We start from the raw sequence: 17,385 nt of genomic DNA, 5'->3' as shown, positions 1-17,385 counted from the left end.
ACCTGTTTTCATTTTTTTATTATGGGGTATTGTGTATAGATTGATGATTTAAAAAAAAAGAATTTAATCCATTTTAGAATAAAGCTGTGACGTAACAAAACGTGGAAAAAATGAAGGGGTCTGAATACTTTCTGAATGCACTGTAGCTCCATAAAATTGCATTGTACCCTGCATATTCTCATGGAAGGACTGTATTAGGTGGTCTCAGTTACGTGTGTTGCCACCACAAGAAACATAGAAATTAAGTGCAGGAGTAGGCCATTCGGCCCTTCGAGCCTGCACCGCCATTCAATATGATCATGGCTGATCATCCAACTCAGTATCCCGTACCTGCCTTCTCTCCATACCCTCTGATCCCCTTAGCCACAAGGGCCACATCTAACTCCCTCTTAAATATAGCCAATGAACTGGCCTCGACTACCCTCTGCGGAAGAGAGTTCCAGAGATTCACCACTCTATGTGTGAAAAAAGTTCTTCTCATCTCGGTTCTAAAGGATTTCCCCCTTATCCTTAAGCTGTGACCCCATGTCCTGGACTTCCCCAACATCGGGAACAATCTTCCTGCATCTAGCCTGTCCAACCCCTTAAGAATTTTGTAAGTTTCTATAAGATCCCCTCTCAGTCTCCTAAATTCTAGAGAGTATAAACCAAGTCTATCCAGTCTTTCTTCATAAGACAGTCCTGACATCCCAGGAATCAGTCTGGTGAACCTTCTCTGCACTCCCTCTATGGCAATAATGTCCTTCCTCAGATTTGGAGACCAAAACTGTATGCAAAAGAAGGCACTGGGGACTCTTGATGATGCAGAGGTTAGGGGCAAGCTTTCGCACTTGGCTCCCCTCTTTGTAAGATTTGCTAGCCAGCGACATTTGGATTTATACCAGCATACTAAACACATGCATCCCACTGTGGCTCTCACCACCAACACAAAACTTGAAATTTAGCTTGTTAATTATGGGATATGGGATTGTAATAGATAATGTACAATTGTTGGCAAGATAAATTAGACTACAGAAAATGTGACTTTGTCACTTGTCGTAATAGAATAATTTCATTTTGAAAGGTATAATTACATTCTTTGGTTGATCCATCCCTACTCAAATCCCCATTCCCCAGCCTCAATATCTAATGCCATTTAATTATTATTGGTGCTGAATTTCTAATTGAAACAGTAATTGCAATACCACTAATCCTTTTTAATGCATTTTGCTCAAACAAATAATTTGCTAATTTAAATTTAAAATCGCAGCTCCTATTTTCTGACAGCGGGCAGAGCAGTAAAGTTAATTGGTAAGTTGGTGAGAATGCCATTTATGAGGTTTCTGAACATGCTTCTTATGGATTGGACAAAAGTAATTGTGCTCATGTTTTTCACATCTGGAACCCAAAAAGTGCATTAACCACAGAGATATAAAAGTAGTTAAAAATATAGTGTATTTTGGAAATTATGGGGAGGGGGGGGGGGGGGGGTTGTAGGTGCGGGGGGGGGTTGTGGGGTGCGCGGGGGGGGGGGGGGTGCGCGGGGGGTTGTCTGCGCGCGGGGGGGGGTTGTTGTGTGCGCTAGCGGGGGGGGGGGTTGTGTGTGTGGATGGGTGTCTTGTGGGGGGGGAGAAGGGGGTGTGTGCGCAGGGGGATGGGGGGGGTTGAGCTCGGAGAAAAGACGGGGAAGAGCCATGGGGGAGAGGGGCATCATGGGGGGAGGGGGAGGAGCCAGCGAGGGGGACCAGAGGGGGAGTGGCTGGAATTGGCAGTGCGATGGAGACTCACAGCGGGCGCTGGTCGCTGGTCGTTCTCCTCCGCCGGGCTCTGCGTTTGGTGACATCAGCGACATCTCCGACTCTGGGCTGTGTTTCCCACACTGAGCTGGGCTGGGCAGGACCTCCGACGCTGGGCTGCTTCGGGTCCCTCCGAAAATTGTGCACGGTTGGAAACCTCCGCCGGCCATCCTCAGCTCCAGTAAAGAAGCGATGGCGCAGGAAGGGGCGGACCGTCCCGGGGAGTGACAGGGGAAGAGACTAATCCACGCAATGCTGACTGGCAGGAGAAGAGATCGATCTTCGCACGCGCGTTTTTTAAGATTTTTAAAATCTTGCTAACTTTTACAACATTCAACACAAAATTTAGTGTACCCGCAGCACAGGAGAACAGTGAGTGAACTGGCGAAAAATCGTAGCGCTATCGCAAACCGTTTTTACACAAATAGAAAGACCGCGCAAACTGGAAGATAACAAGATCAGAGTTTCAGTTATGTATAGTTTAAATTATGAGCGGCATAGATAGGTTGGACGATCAGAACCTTTTTTCTAGGGTGGAAATGTCCACCACTAGAAGGCATAAGGTGAAAGGGGGAAAATGTAATGGAGATGTGTGGAGCAAGTTTTGTACAGAGATTAGTGGTAGCCTGGAACGCATTACCAGCAATGATGGTGGAGGTAGATACAATAGTGGAGTTTAATAGGCTTTTAGATAGGCACAAGAAGTGTAGGGAATAGATGGATATGCATCATGTAAAGCAGATGAGATCAGTTTAACTTTACATCATGTGTAGGAAGGAACTGCAGAATCGAAGATACACACAAGACAAAATGCTGGAGTAATTCAGTGGAGCCGGCAGCATCTCTGGAGAGAAGGAATGGGTGACTTTTCAGGTCAAGACCCTTCTTCAGACTGATCAGTCACCCATTCCCTCTCTCCAGAGATACTGCCTGCCCCGCTGAGTTACACCTACATTTTGTGTCTATCTCTGACATCATGTTCGGTGCATACATTGTGGGCTGAAGGACTCATTCCTGTGCTGAACTGTTCTATGTTCTATTTTAAAATACTTAAATATACTCTATGACTTTCAAAACTTACTTGTTTTCTCTGGCTCTGGTTTTGAATTCATCCACATATTTTTTGAAGAGAGTTACTGTAAAGAGGGCACCCTCCATATCTTCAATGATCATCCTGTATACAAAAATGTGTTGTTTTTTTTTTTCATAGTTTTGATTAAATTTATGGGTAATATCACTTAACTTAGCTGTGCTTTACCTAAACTCACCGAATCATTCACATCAACGACAGTGTGTGTCATTAGCTTCAGTATTATTTTGCAAGGTGTTGTGCATTATTGTTAGAAACAACTGTTTTTAAGAGTTGTAATTAAAATGATTTTAATTGTTGATTCAATGAAAGTTAAAGTCAAACACTTCTACTGATTAAAATTATTAGAATGTGTAAGTACATACAAAATACTGCACATACATCCAATTGTGCTGGAATTTTCCATCTGCTTATAATGCATGAAGGTAAAATTCCACTCCTATGCTCTGACTTGGTTCTGAAGTGTGCATTGCTATACAACAGTCACAGTTAATTATTCCTATACAGGGTACCTTCCATGTGCATAAATAAGTCACAGTTCAGGAAATGTGTCCTTTATTCATACTTCCAAAATAAAAAATAAAATGGTTATTATGAATTCCCACATAATAAGTAAATAACAGAAAGCATTATCAAGTGCTATTTTACAATGTGGATTAAGATCCCCCCCCAATAAACCATATAACAATTACAGCACGGAAACAGGCCATCTCGGCCCTACAAGTCCATGCTGAACAAATTTTTTTCCTCTTAGTCCAACCTGCCTGCACTCGTACCATAAACTTGAATTGATTACCCCCAATAGTTAACCTAACAATCACATTGATGTTTCTTTACCACCAGCAATAATTAGCAGAGTGAAGTATACGTCTAGCTGCCTTGCAGAGTGCACTTGTACCATTTAGATTAGAAGTGAAGTAATAATTAAGAAAAGACAAATTACTTCTAGTCAATGATTAACAGTAACCGATTTTCAATTAAAATATTTTTTCGTCCTTTGTTTTTCCTTTTTTGAGAGATATACAGTATGTGAATATAGTACAGGAAGCTTTTCATAATTATGTTAAAAAAAACACAGGATTATTATAAAAATGACCTTGCATATAACCCAGTTATTTTTACAATGCTTTATATGGCTTGATTTTAACTCCCTCATTACCCACCCATGGCTTCTCATGACAAAATGTATAACGTAGGGTTGAGGAATGCTTTAAATATTAGACATGGCACAATGCCAATGGCAGGTGATTAATTTTCCAATGGTTCATTCACTGGATGTGGGCTTTGCAGGTTGAGCCAGCATTTAATTGCCCGTCTCTAATTTCCCTTGAGAAGGTGGTTGGTGGTGAGCTGCCTTCTTGAACTATCCTGGAGATGTTGGGTATACCTACACTCTTGTTGGAGAGGGTGTTCAAGGATTTTGACCCATAAGGAAGGTGGGGACTAGTTACTTGATCCCTGTGTTACTGGAGGGGGGGCAGGGGATGCATTACCTAGGAAATGGTCAGTCTTGATTTTCCATAACATAAAGCCACATAATTTATGCATGTGTGAACAAATGCAAGTTGGGAAAACATTTGTGTTAATTTATTCACACATCCCATTAGAACAAATGTTATTCCGTATCTCCAAATTTGGAGTTGTGATTTGTGAATGCTTTATGGGTGAATTTCTGTTATTTGAACAAATATAATCTGCTGTCACATGTGTTGTACCAAAGTTGTTGAATAATGACATAATTGATGTGACAAATATCAGCTGCCTCCTCCCAACACCCTCAAACCTCTCGATCATTCTCCAAACTCCTTATTTCTGCTCTGCCCATCCTCATGATTCCCCACTCTGTCAATTCCTTTTCAATCTTCTCCGCAATCCCTATTAAACATAGCCATACATTAGGATAAGCAACTCTTTCAGCACGCCTGGTACACTAAGCCCATCAAGGAAACATTTGTTCTCTCAGCAATTACAACCTCTAGCTTGTACAACCCAATATCCAACTACAACAAGCACCTATCCACACCAACCAGATCTTTCAACTGAATGCTGCCTGCCCTATTGTCAACCTTGCCTCTCTTCTGATTGCCAACAGCCCTCACAGCCCCCATGGCCTCCCAGTGTCAGGGAATCCAGTTGTGGCTCCTTGCAGTAGAATAATCTCTCAGCCACTGTTTGGCCTGCTTATGGGTGGAATGTGGAGATAATAGATATTCATCCAACTCTGGAATCATCTAGGACTTAACCTCCATATCCTTGACTTTACTGGTTCTCTGGCCATCTTAAGCCTCCTCACTAAGTCAAAGCCCAGTAAATAATTCCATGCTCATTTGTGAAAATATCCAATTGCACATTTACTGACAAAATAATATTGACCCTTGATTTTTTTTAAATATTACTGACCATAGAGTAGCCCTCCTCCACTGGGCTGGATCATCCACCCCTTCACAATTAGCAGCCCATTTATCTTCCAGGCCTATGTACAGTATAGCTGGCTGAGAAGCCTAATCCCCCACAGACTTACAGGCGTCCAAATGTTCTTCCATTTCTGCTGGATTTTCCCCAACACCTTCCAACTTCTTGATTATCTTGTGAATTCCTTCCTGATCTCCTCTCTTGGCCTAATTTCTGCTCAATCATCCTCCATATTTCCCACTCCCCACCCGGTCAAATCCTTTTCAGTCCCAGCCTCCCCAATCCCAGGATCCTCTTTCCCCATCTCCCATATTTCTAATCATGTCTCCTTTTGATCTCCACTCATTCTGGGTCATCAATCTCTCCTTTAGTTTTATCTCCAAGCTATTATCCATTTCTCCTCTGCATTTCCTAGCTGTGGCCTAGTGCCACATTTCTTAAGTTTTGCCTCCCAGTCAACCAGATATACAATTGAAATCTACAATTTTGAAAGAAGCCCCACATTAAATTTCACAGAATGTCTGAACAAACAGTGTTGCAAGATGTACAGTATAGTCACAACACTATACTACCACTCCCTCTCCACATTATAAATTATCATTCAGTTGAAACAGAATAAATAAACTTCATTAAGCTACAAATCTTTTAGCTTTTGGAAATTATCCTTACTTGGTTGATCGAGGAACCACCATGTCAGACAGAGATTCATATGTCTTTTGCCAGGAAACATAATTGGACCTTATGAATAATGAAAACAATATAAATAGTAACCGGTTGTAAAAGCATTTAAATAGAACCATTAAAACTCAACATCTCCAACCGTGCAGGGAACTTACTTGGGGACAAATGCCAGAAGAGTTGTGAGATATTCTGAATCTAACACAAAGTCTTCCTTATTTACAATGTCTGCTAAGGTACGGGTCAAAAGACTACCCCTGGAAAAACAAAAGGATAAAATCAGAAAAGATGTAGTGAATGCAAGGTACAAAAATCAGTGCAGTTTGCTTGTTTGATATCTCTGCACAGTACAACAAAATTTACTAATTTAATCACATTGACTTTAACTGTAAACTTCTTTGGGTAACAAAATAACTGGACTCCCTCTAGCCTCATTTACTGCATTTGGTGTTCCCGATGTGACCCGCTTTACATCGACGAGACCAAGCATAGACTCAGTGTCCGTTTTGCCAAACTCTTGTGCTCAGCCCGCCAAGGATTTCCCGGTTGCTAAACATTTTAACTCCTCATCTCATTCCCACACTGACTTTGAGGAGTTCGGAGAGAGGAAGAGTGAGACCAAGCATAGGCTTGGCGATCACTTCACCGAACACCTCCGCTCGGTTCGCAATAACCAACCTGATCTCCCGGTGACTTTGCACTTCAACTCCGCCTTCTATTCCGAATCCGAACTTTCTGTCCTGGGCCTCCTCCATGGCCAGAGTGAGGACCACTGTAAATTGGAGGAGCAGCGCCTCATATTTTGCGTGGGCAGTTTGCACCCCAGCGGTATGATCATTGACTTCTCTAATTTCAGGTAGTCCTTACTTTCTCCTCCCCATCTCAGCTCTCCCTCAGCCCTCTGTCTCCACCCGTACCTCTTCCGCTCCCCCCCCCCCCCCTTCCCCCCTACCCTAACATCAGTCTGAAGAAGGGTTTGGACCCAAAACGTTGCCTATTTCCTTCGCTCCATAGATGCTGCCGCACCCGCTGAGTTTCTCCAGCATTTTTGTCTACCTCCCACACTGACCTTTCTGTTCTGGGCCTCCTCCATTATCAGAGTTAGGCCACACACAAACTGGAGGAACAGCACCTCATATTCCACTTGCATAACCTACAACCAATGGTACGAACATTGAATTCTACTATTTTAGGTAATTAATTTAATCTTTCCTGGACCCAGCACACTGATGCAATTATAAAGAAAGCTCATCAGCGCCTCTACTTCCTGAGAAGATTACGGAGATTCAGTTTGTCAAATAGGATTTTCTTGAACTTCTACAGGTGCACAGTAAAGAGCATATTGACTGGTTGCATCATGGCCTGGTTCGGCAACTTGAACGTCCAGGAGTGAAAAAGACTGCAAAAAGTTGTGAACACTGCCCAGTCCATCACCGGCTGTGACCTACCCACCATCGAAGGGATTTATCGGAGTCGCTGCTTCAAAAAGGCAGCCAGCATCATCAGAGGCCCACACCATCCTGGCCACACACTCATCTCATCACTGCCATCGAAGAAGAAGGTACAGGAGCCTGAAAACTGTAAAGTCCAGGTTCACGAACAGCTTCTTCCCTACAGCCATCAGGCTACTAAACACTACAACCTCAAATAAGCCCCGAGCTACAATAGACTATTATTATAGCACTATTATTGTTTGTTTGTTTTTTGACTATGTGTGTATGTGTTTGTCTTCTATTAAAACTCTGATTGTGTGAGTGTGAGTGTGCGTGTGCGTGTGTGCATAATGATACTGCTAAAAAAAACTACGCTCTAATGGTAAAATTTTTAACATATTCCTGTAGTTTTATCCCGTGAAGTCAAAAATCGCCTTATCTGAAATATCCATGCATTATTTCACCAGTTATTAATCAAAATGTTCAAAAATTTCAAATAACTTAGAAATTCGGCTAGCTTTGGCTGATGACGTGATGACGTCACAATGGCTGCACGTTGTGTTCACACGCTGCGAATGACGTTGCCTGCTCGCTTTTTGCAGCCCGCTCACCCGGCTCCCCTCCTCCTCTCTCCCCCCCATCCCTCTCTCCCCCCCCCCCTCTCTCCCTCCCCCCCCCCCCCCCTCCACCTCCCTTTCCCCCCCCCCCCCCCCCCCCCCCCCCTCACCACTCCCTTCCCTTCGTGTGTGTGTGTGTGTGTGTGGGGGGTGTGTGTGTGTGTGATGCCGCAGGCCGCTCCCCCATATATCTGTGAGTATGTGTATACACACACACTGAACTTTTTTCTCTCTCTCATTTATCAAATTATTTACAGTAAAAATGTCATTGTTCTATCTGGGACGTATGACAATAAAACACTCTTGACTCTTTCTAAAATTTCATATCGCAGATCAAGATCAAATTAGAATTCCACACTGAACCAATCATCCACTTGCATATATAAATGAAAATTGGACTGTTATCAAGTCCAGAGTTGAGTCAAGAGTTTATTTTTAACTAAAATATGTTAATATATGTTGAAATATGTAGAATATTCAGTCAAATAATTAGAATTGAGGAATGTTAAAAAATGATAACTGAGAAATACAATTCTAATTAAAATAGTACCCTGCAGTATTGTGAAAATTAGCAATAATTTTCTTCAAAGCAAACGTTGATATATCTCAAAATATATTTTGAACACATTAAGAACTTTTTAACTGAGGTAAGATTAATTTCCTACTTTAACGTAAAGAAGAGTGATGAAAGTGTTGATTCAATCAGTTTATATGTTCTGCAACGTTTCTTTCCAGTTTTAGGTTTAATATATATAATTTGGCAAACTGCCTACATCCACCCACAAGAAGAAGTTTTGAGATACATTGATATTTCCCAATCTCAAGAGTTTGCAATAACAAAAAATGCATTTGTGGTTTATTATTATCCAGACATCTGGGTTGTCCACAGCGTACAGATTTATTAAGAAATGGCATCAGTTTACATACACTGCTTTTCTTTCCAGATTTTGTAGGTTTCCCTTTGTGTTGTTATACGTCATTGCCCGAGACTTTAAGTCAGTATCAATCTGTGAAATTTGCTGAAAAGAAGAACATAATGAATGGTCATTTTTTTTCTATTGTGCAATTATTTTTAAATCATATTTTATGTTATGATTTTTAAATACATTAAGTGCATAGAAGAATTAGATGGTAAACCAGTTTGTAGTATGCAAACTGATATAATTTCAGTCAGAAAGAGATATAGGCCAACATTGTTCTAATTATATGAAAAACACAATCACAGCATATAATCCAGATTTTGTGGAAAACTTTGCACCTTTTGTTTCATTTGACTTGGGCATTATCCACATCCATTAAAAATGAAGCAAAATTAAGATTGGCAGGAAAATTAAGATTAGTGACGGAGACAGATGCATGAATATGGTGATTGATATTATGAAATATTTCATAGCAATAAAGCAGTTTTCTTCCAAGGTAACCTCCTGGCATCCATTTTAGTCCTATTGGCAAATACAATAAACCTTCATTTTTACGGACCTCTTTATAATGGATTTTAGTTAAAGTAGACAGACCTACCGAACTTTACTGCCAGGCTGTGCCTGCTGCAATGGCCCCCGGACAAGTTTTTTTTTACACAGAGAGTGGCGAGTGCCTGGAACGCGAAGCTGGATGTGGTGATTGAGGCAGATATTTTTGTGGCAATTAAGAGTCCTTTGGATAGGCATATGGAATGGAGGGAAATGGATCATGGCCAGGTAGATAAGAGATGATCGTGACATCATGTTCGATACAGACACTGTGGGCCAAAAGGCCTGTTCTTGTGCTGTACTGTTCTATATTCTATGTTCTATGTTCTACCATAGCGGGCCAGGCAGCATCTCTGTGATGTTTCGGGTTGAGAAGCTTCTTCAGCATATTTGTAGTAGCGGAGCGGAGGGGGGGGGTTGAAAGCTGAAAGAGAGGTGGGGTGGACAAAGCCTGGCAAGTGATAGGTGGATACAAGTGAGGGATTGGGGGGGGTTGATAATTGGTCAAAGGCCAGTGATCAAAAGACAAAAAGTGTGAGATAAGATTAGGATAGAAATGGATGCTTCAGATTTGGATGCCTGTGTCTTCATATTTCATGCTTCCTATCAACTTCATATCTCACACCATGTCTTTTCAGTTTTGGTCTTCATCCATAAAATCTGCCAATCACACCCCCCCCCCCCCCCCCCCCCCCCCCCCCCCCCACCCCCACCTCACCTGTATCCACATGTCACTTGCCAAGCGTCTTTCTCCTCCTTACAATCGTCACCTGTCTATGTCCTGAAGATATGTTGCCTGACCCACTGAGCTATTCCAGCACTGTCTTTTTATGTAAACCAGTATCTGCAGTTCCTTGTTCTGAAGGTTAGCAAATTTGTGGCATTTTCTAAAAGGTAACTCATTGATTTTCTGTGACATGGCGCAGGAGAGTTAAGAGCTGCTTAGTATTGAATGCAATCGGTGAAAACCCAAAAGAATTGTAAAGAAAGCTGCCACAATAATAGCAAGCAAATTAAAGATTAACATGCGAAAAGTTCAGAATTTAAATAGCACAAAGTATGTTTTTTTAACTCCTTACTGGAAAGTTCAACCCAGACAAACTAATGCATGATTGACCACTCAAAACAATAGGTTACAAATAACCAAAACAGCGTAGGGGTCAGCCAATTAAAACTAGTAATAAAACTACCACCAAATCAATTGCATTGTTGTTCAGTAGGCACTTTCAAATTAACACATTGTAGGAGAACTCAGCATCACATGAATTAATAACAAATCCAAACAATGCAATGAAATTAATTATTGGAACCATAGGACTTTAAAAAAGAAAGGAGCATTCGGTACCAATGAAGTAATGACTAAAGTACCTGCCATGAGAAAATCAATAAAACAGTGCAGAAAGCAGGCACAATATACACAAATGAATCAACAAATGAATAGAAAAACGATTTAATTTCTGTTGCCACATTTGTGTAGCTTTTCTTGCTGACATGGTGGATCTAGCTAATAGCAAAAATACCCAAATATAAAATTAAAACCTTACAGCTGACGACAGGACTGATGACTGAATGGCTGCAAGTTAAATATCTAGATTATGTTATGGACAGAGATAGATTGAGGGGGAGACCAGTGAAGCTAAGCAGAGGCAGTGAAGAACAACAGACAAAACTGAATTAGCACATAAATGACACAAATAGCGAGGCGAATGGATGGAACAGAATACAACGCAGAATGAGCAAGCAACTGGAAGTCAGAAATATTCACAGAGGAATGGAAGAACACAAAATTAATTGTATTAAAGATTTCAAAAACAAAATAGCATGCAGGAGCTGTACAAAAAATGGGAGAAATGGCTAAGAGTTATGACAATGGGAGGGGACAAGACTTGATGGCTCTAGTGTCCAAGAGTATTCAACTGTGTCATGACAATTAATATTGCCAAAATATTTATAATTACATTTAGTTATGGATACATCATTCAATTTTGATTGATGCATACATGGGTAGCAGAAGATTGGCACTACTCATACACCCTAATTGGGGGTTTTTCCAATACTGGGTAGTGACATATTCCACGTTTTTCCGTTGCTGTCACATACCCATTTGCTTGTCATTGTACGTATGATTTCAGTATTGAGCGAAAGTATCACATATCAACAAATAAGAACTGATGCCCTGAATTGCATGTCTTGTACACAATTTCTGATGTAAAACTTGTTAAGAAATTTGATTTATATGGACTTATTACTAACATTTCACAAATCAGTATTTATAAATGTCAATCAATACCAAATCTCACCTTGGTAATGACTTCTGTTATGTTTTGAAGTGACTGTTTTATAGGATATTTAGCCATATCCCACTGAAAATGTGTCACATATCTATGAAGATCAACTAAAGATAAAACAAAGCAAAACAACAATGAAATTAGTGATGTGATTGTTGTTCCTTCATTTATACAGCAATTCAAACATCACTATAGTGCCACAAATAAATACAACCCAAAAAACAATTATTATTCACCAAATTAAAAAATATATACATTCATGCATCATGATATTATAGCCACTGTCTGCTTAGCTGCTTCATTGTTACTCCCCTTTTTTTAAATTAATTTAACACAGAATGGAAGAGGTAAATTAATGCATGGTATAACCGGTTCTTAATGTTTTAAATGTGAAAAAAAAAATTGGTAGGTTTCCAAAACTTGTAATATTGATCTCAACTTTTTGCTTGGTCTCAATTGTGATAACGAAGAGGGTCTTGCTGCTATCACCCCCCTCCACCCCATATTCTAAATGATTTATGAGTGTATATTTACATCAGAACAACCCACTTAAAGCTCAACCAGGCCTGACTAGTACAGAGCAAAACAAAAAGTGCTGGAGGAACTCAGTGTGAGAGGCAGTATCTGTGGAGGGAATGAGCAGGTGAAGTTTTGGGTTGGGAACTTTCTTCAGTCTGACCCATCTTCAGATTGTCCCTTTTCAGATTGAAGGAGGGTCTCCACCCAAAGCGTCACCTATCTATTCCCTCCACAGATGCTGCCTGATCCATTGAGTTCCTCAAGCACTTTGTGTTTTGCTCAGCGTTCTTTATATCTGCATTTTACTGAGTAGCATGGATCCTCATTTCTAACTACAAAGTCAAAGGGATCCACTACTTTTCATATTGTATGTTAATGATCTGGACGATGGAATTGATGACTTTGTGGCCAAGTTTTCAGATGATACCAAGGTAGGTGGAAAGGCAGATGTATTGAGAAAGCAGGGAATCTGCAGAAGACGGTCCATGGTAGTGCTAACATTTTTGCCCAACCTTACTCAGCATTTTCCCATCGTCAATCTGATCAAGTTTCCTTCAGATTTTATGTTATATTTCACAAGTTATTAACATTTAAAGATTTAAATAATATGTCGGTGGCACCTACATCACAGTGCAATTGAATATTTTTTAAAGTTTAAAATGAGGGAGGGTGAAAAAAAATGATCCAACCTGCACAGTTGGGGGCTATGGGTGAGTGGTTGAAATAACATTGGGGGAACAGGTTGCGTTGGGGGAACGGGTGAATGGTGGAATCTTACGTTGGGGAACAGGTTGCGTTGGGTGACCAGGCCCCCCCATGTGACAGGGAACCAACGGGTGAGTGGTAGAATCTTACGTTGGGGAAAGCGTTGCGTTGTGGGGACCAGACCCCCCGTGGGGGTTCTGAGTGAGTGGTGGAATATTGCATTGGGGGAACTGGTTACGTTGGGGAAACGGTCGAGTGGTAAAATGGGTTGCGTTGGGAGAACGGATGAGTGGTGGATTATTGCGTTGGGGGAACGGGGCCCAACGGGTCCCACTTCGTCTAGTATACTATTAAAAGTCTCGTCTTGTTTCTGTGTGTGTGTGTGTGTGTATGCGCCAGGGACATGCGGTCAGGGGAGGCAGGTGAGGCAGAGCCTCACCTGTCATACTCCCCATGAAAATAGCTGTTAAGAAAGGTAAAGAAAAATAACAATAAAATAAAATAAACATAATGATATTTCCACTGATCTATAAATGTAATTTCTATATGAATCTAATCATTTTTTTAATAGTCAAAATCGCCAAATTTTCGCAGCTCCGCTGCAAATACAGGGAGAGATGAGGGGTGAGGCAGCGACAAACTGAGCCTCCCCTCTGATTCCACAACCCCTCAGAAACTGCATGGAGCGTGGGCAATAAGCGTGTGCCTGTCACTATCTCTATGTGTGTCACCAATGTAATGTTTGTAGATCCCTTCATTGCACGTCTTTACCTTCCATAGTCCAGGTAACTTATTTCACAGATATATATATTAAATTTGTGCTCGCTGATCTCATCATGAAACTGCTATGTAAAAACTCCAGGGAAGATAGCGATCACGTCTGCCTCACAAGGGGGTGTGTCTTAAGCCCAGTGGAGGGAGAGCGTGCGTCAATTACGTAGGCTCACGTAATTAATGCTGCCTCGCTCTCCCTCCACCTTAGCTAGCTTCAACAGCGGCAGCGCTGATTTTCCAGCCGCGGGTGGCGCTGATTAGTAGGTTGATTCCAAAAATACTCCTCTAGTATCTTTGGTTGATTCGTTGATTTGTAGCGGCTGATTCGGAGGCTCTGGGCCGCTGAGAGCTCCCAATTGGGCCCTATGCTGGAGTAATCTACTCTTGGCTCGGGACCCCGGCATCCACTCCTGCCACAGGGCCTCTCCCTCCCTCCCCTTCCCCTTCTTCCCCTCTACTTCTTCTCTCTCTCTTTTCTCTTCTCTCCTTCTTTCTCTCCTTTCCTCCCTCCTTTCTCTACTTCCCTCCCTTATCTCCTTCCTCCCCTTTCCTCCCAGACACATCACACACAGCCAACATAACTAACGCACATGGTGCACACACACATAACTTAACACACACGCATCTCACACAGACAACTAACACACACACAACTAAGTTAGGATGGGGTGGAAGCTAGTGCCTCGCCAGCCATTGACCTCACTGCACACCGTGTGTGTGTGTATTTTCGCCAAAACTACACGGTAGCACAAATTTTTTTTGCAGAAACGTACTCAGCTTTTTTCCGTCATCAATTTAATCACGTTTCCTTCACATTTGATGTTATATTTCACAAGGTATTGATATTTAAAGGTTTAAAAAATCCAACTTTGAGAATAATAATTGATCGTGAGAGCGAGACTTTTCTAGCAGCTTCCAGTGATGTCACAATGGCATCTCAAAAGTTGAGTATTCATTGGCTCCAGGAAGCACCGACTGCCGCCGCCCCCCCCCCCCCCTCTCTCCACCCACGGGAATGATTGATTGGCTCCAGGGAGTGCTGATGTCAGCATTTTATACTTAGTTTTGGACTTCTGGCATTTGTGGCACTTTGATATTAGAGATAGACAATATCTTGATAAAGATTGTGAGGCTAATTCAATTGCAATTCGGAGGTTATTTAAGGACAATGAGCGAGAGGGCTACTTACATCTGAGGTAGGGCTCCGACTCAAAATGTCACCTGTCCATTCCCTCCCCAGATGCTGCCTGACTTGCTGAGTTCCTCCAGCACTCTCCAGAAGTCTACCTCGAAAGCTTACCTATATTACTAAAACTCTGTTCTTGACCGGTTTTGGCGATCTGTGCTGCGATTTCTGAGAGAACGCCGCCAACTACGGCCGTCATATTTGGCCACCTCGCTCAGAGCCCCCCTCCGCCGCATATGTGCCGAGGATTTTTCCCGTTGATGAAATATGACAGAGATATTAATGTTTTTACAACATTCCCCATTCTCTCTGCTGCCCCTGCTGGAGGGAGGGGGAGGGACTATAAAACCAGGAGGTGGTGTGTCTCAATCAGTCTCTGCAAGTGGTGTGCCTCAATCAGAGCTCTGAATGACACTGAACAAATGTCTCCACAGCTGTGAGTACCCATAATATGGTTTGAAAATGAATATATGGTTAGTTGGAAGTAAAAAAGCACTGCCTGCAAATGATTGTTTGGGTTGAAGTAAAAAGGCACTTTCTCTCTCTCTCTCCCCACCTCTCTCTTTCTCTACCCCCGTCTCTCTCCCTTTCTCTCTCACTCTCCCCCCCACTCTCCCTCACCCCCCCTCCTCTCTCCCCTCCCTCTCTCCCCCCTACCTCTCTCCCCTCCTCTCCCCTTCTTTTTATCCCCTCCTCTCCCTCTCCCCCTCTTTTTATCCCCTCCTCTCCCTCTCCCCCTCTTTTTATCCCCTCCCCTCCATCCCCTCCATCCCCTCCCCACCCTCCCCTCCCCTAAACCCCCCCCCCCCCCCACACACCCCTACCCCCTTCCCTCCACCCTCCCCCTCACCCCTCTCAGCACACCCTCTCTCCCCCCTCTCTCTCTCCACTCCATCCCCTCCCCCACCCTCCCCTAAACCCCCCCCCCCTACCCTCTCTCCCTGCTCCCCACCTCACCCCCCCCTCTCAGCACCCCCTCTCTGTCCCCCCTTCACTCTCACCCTCTCTTCCCCCACCTCACCCCCCTCTCAGCACCCCCTCTTTCCCCTTCACTCTCACCCCTCTTCCCCCACCTTTCCCCCCTCCCCCCCCTCCCTCTTCTCAACCTCCCCACCCCCCCTATCCCTCTTGCCCCTCTCTCTGTGTCTCTCTCTCGTCTCTGTTCTCTCTCTGCACCTTCTCTCTCTCAGTAGATAGTTTGGTTAGTGGGGTAAAAGGAGCAAATTAATAGAATATCATGGGGGTAATTAGCATGAGTGCGGTGGGGGGGAGATAGTTAGTGTGTGTGACGCTGCATGCCGCCTCCCCCCCCACCCCACACAATCGCACATTGGGGGAACAGACCCAATGGGTCTGCACTTGGTCTAGTATGTTATAAAACTAAAATGGAAGACTTTTATAACTGGGCAGAACAGGTTTAAGAGTATTGCGCAATTAAAATTTGAAGCAGAATCAAAGTTTGAAGAAGCATGAATAACAAAGATAACATAACTTCATTGCTGTCTTATGTACCAAGAAAGTCTGGGATGAATTATGCATACTTAGTTAAGAAAGGAATGCATTGTGTTCAATGCCAAGGTAAGTCCTGCAGGTGGTGGATCTGCACCATTGATAAGAACCATGAAACAATGCGGAGTTCATTCAAAGTAACTGGAGGAGATGTCCGATTTCTACAAATGGCAGAACATTCAGCTGAGGTCACTAATTGTTGTCAAACTATTAAAAGGATCTTTTGAAATACAAAGAATGGCAAGTGGGCTCTGTGAATACCTCTGCAATTTTGTCTTCTATTACACGATAAAGAAAAAGTTAATGTCAATATGGGTTCAGATTCACACATTGTAAGAAAAGTAATTAATAAATGGAATATTTTATGTAACTGTCCTAGTTGAGACAATTCCAGGGATGTTTTCATGGTCAATTGGAAATGAAAAGTAAACCCACAAAGCAACTACTTTGTACTATTAAAATACGTGATATATACTTCTGGAATCCTGTTAGAAAATTGGAAGTGTTGTCTATAACTATTAGAACTGGACATGTTAGGAGAAAGGTCAGAAATAGCACAGATGTGGTTGTACTTGCACCAGTTCTAAACTGCCATTTCTTGCTCCTTTGTTTTACTGAGAGGATGTTTATAGTTCACTTGGAAAGCTCAACTAATTATGTCATTTGCTGCAATGTTAACAGGTGCTTTGCACCAGGTCTAGGAAGCCAGTCTTCGTTGACCCTGGTTTTTACACTTGTAAAAGTTACTAGACCAAGTGCAGACCCGTTGGGTCTGCTGCCCCCAAAGGTGTGATCCCCCAACCCAATATTCCACCATGCACCCGTCTCCTCCAACGGAACTGAACCCGTTCCCAAATGTAAGATTCCAGCACTCCCCTGCCTCCCTCAGCAGTGGATTAAAAAAAAATTCCAATTTCACCTCCCCTGCCT

At 42.5% G+C, this 17,385-nt stretch overlaps 1 protein-coding gene across 1 annotated transcript in view; it reads right to left on the bottom strand.

Moving 5' to 3' along the window:
* LOC129697088 (V-type proton ATPase subunit C 1-B-like) overlaps positions 1 to 17,385 on the bottom strand; it is a 42,407-nt gene that overhangs the window by 15,971 nt on the left and 9,051 nt on the right. Inside the window, exons 5-9 of the mRNA XM_055635308.1 lie at positions 11,775 to 11,869; positions 8,933 to 9,024; positions 6,114 to 6,212; positions 5,947 to 6,015; positions 2,857 to 2,949 (exon numbers count right to left, since the gene is read on the bottom strand). Coding sequence (XP_055491283.1) covers positions 2,857 to 2,949; positions 5,947 to 6,015; positions 6,114 to 6,212; positions 8,933 to 9,024; positions 11,775 to 11,869 — 448 coding nt within the window. The remainder of the gene's footprint in view (positions 1 to 2,856; positions 2,950 to 5,946; positions 6,016 to 6,113; positions 6,213 to 8,932; positions 9,025 to 11,774; positions 11,870 to 17,385) is intronic.

This window comes from Leucoraja erinacea, chromosome 5 (assembly GCF_028641065.1).
Source record: "Leucoraja erinacea ecotype New England chromosome 5, Leri_hhj_1, whole genome shotgun sequence".
NCBI lineage: Eukaryota > Metazoa > Chordata > Chondrichthyes > Rajiformes > Rajidae > Leucoraja > Leucoraja erinaceus.
Note: the sequence above shows the minus strand (reverse complement) of the source record. Positions and strands in the feature narration are given on the sequence as shown.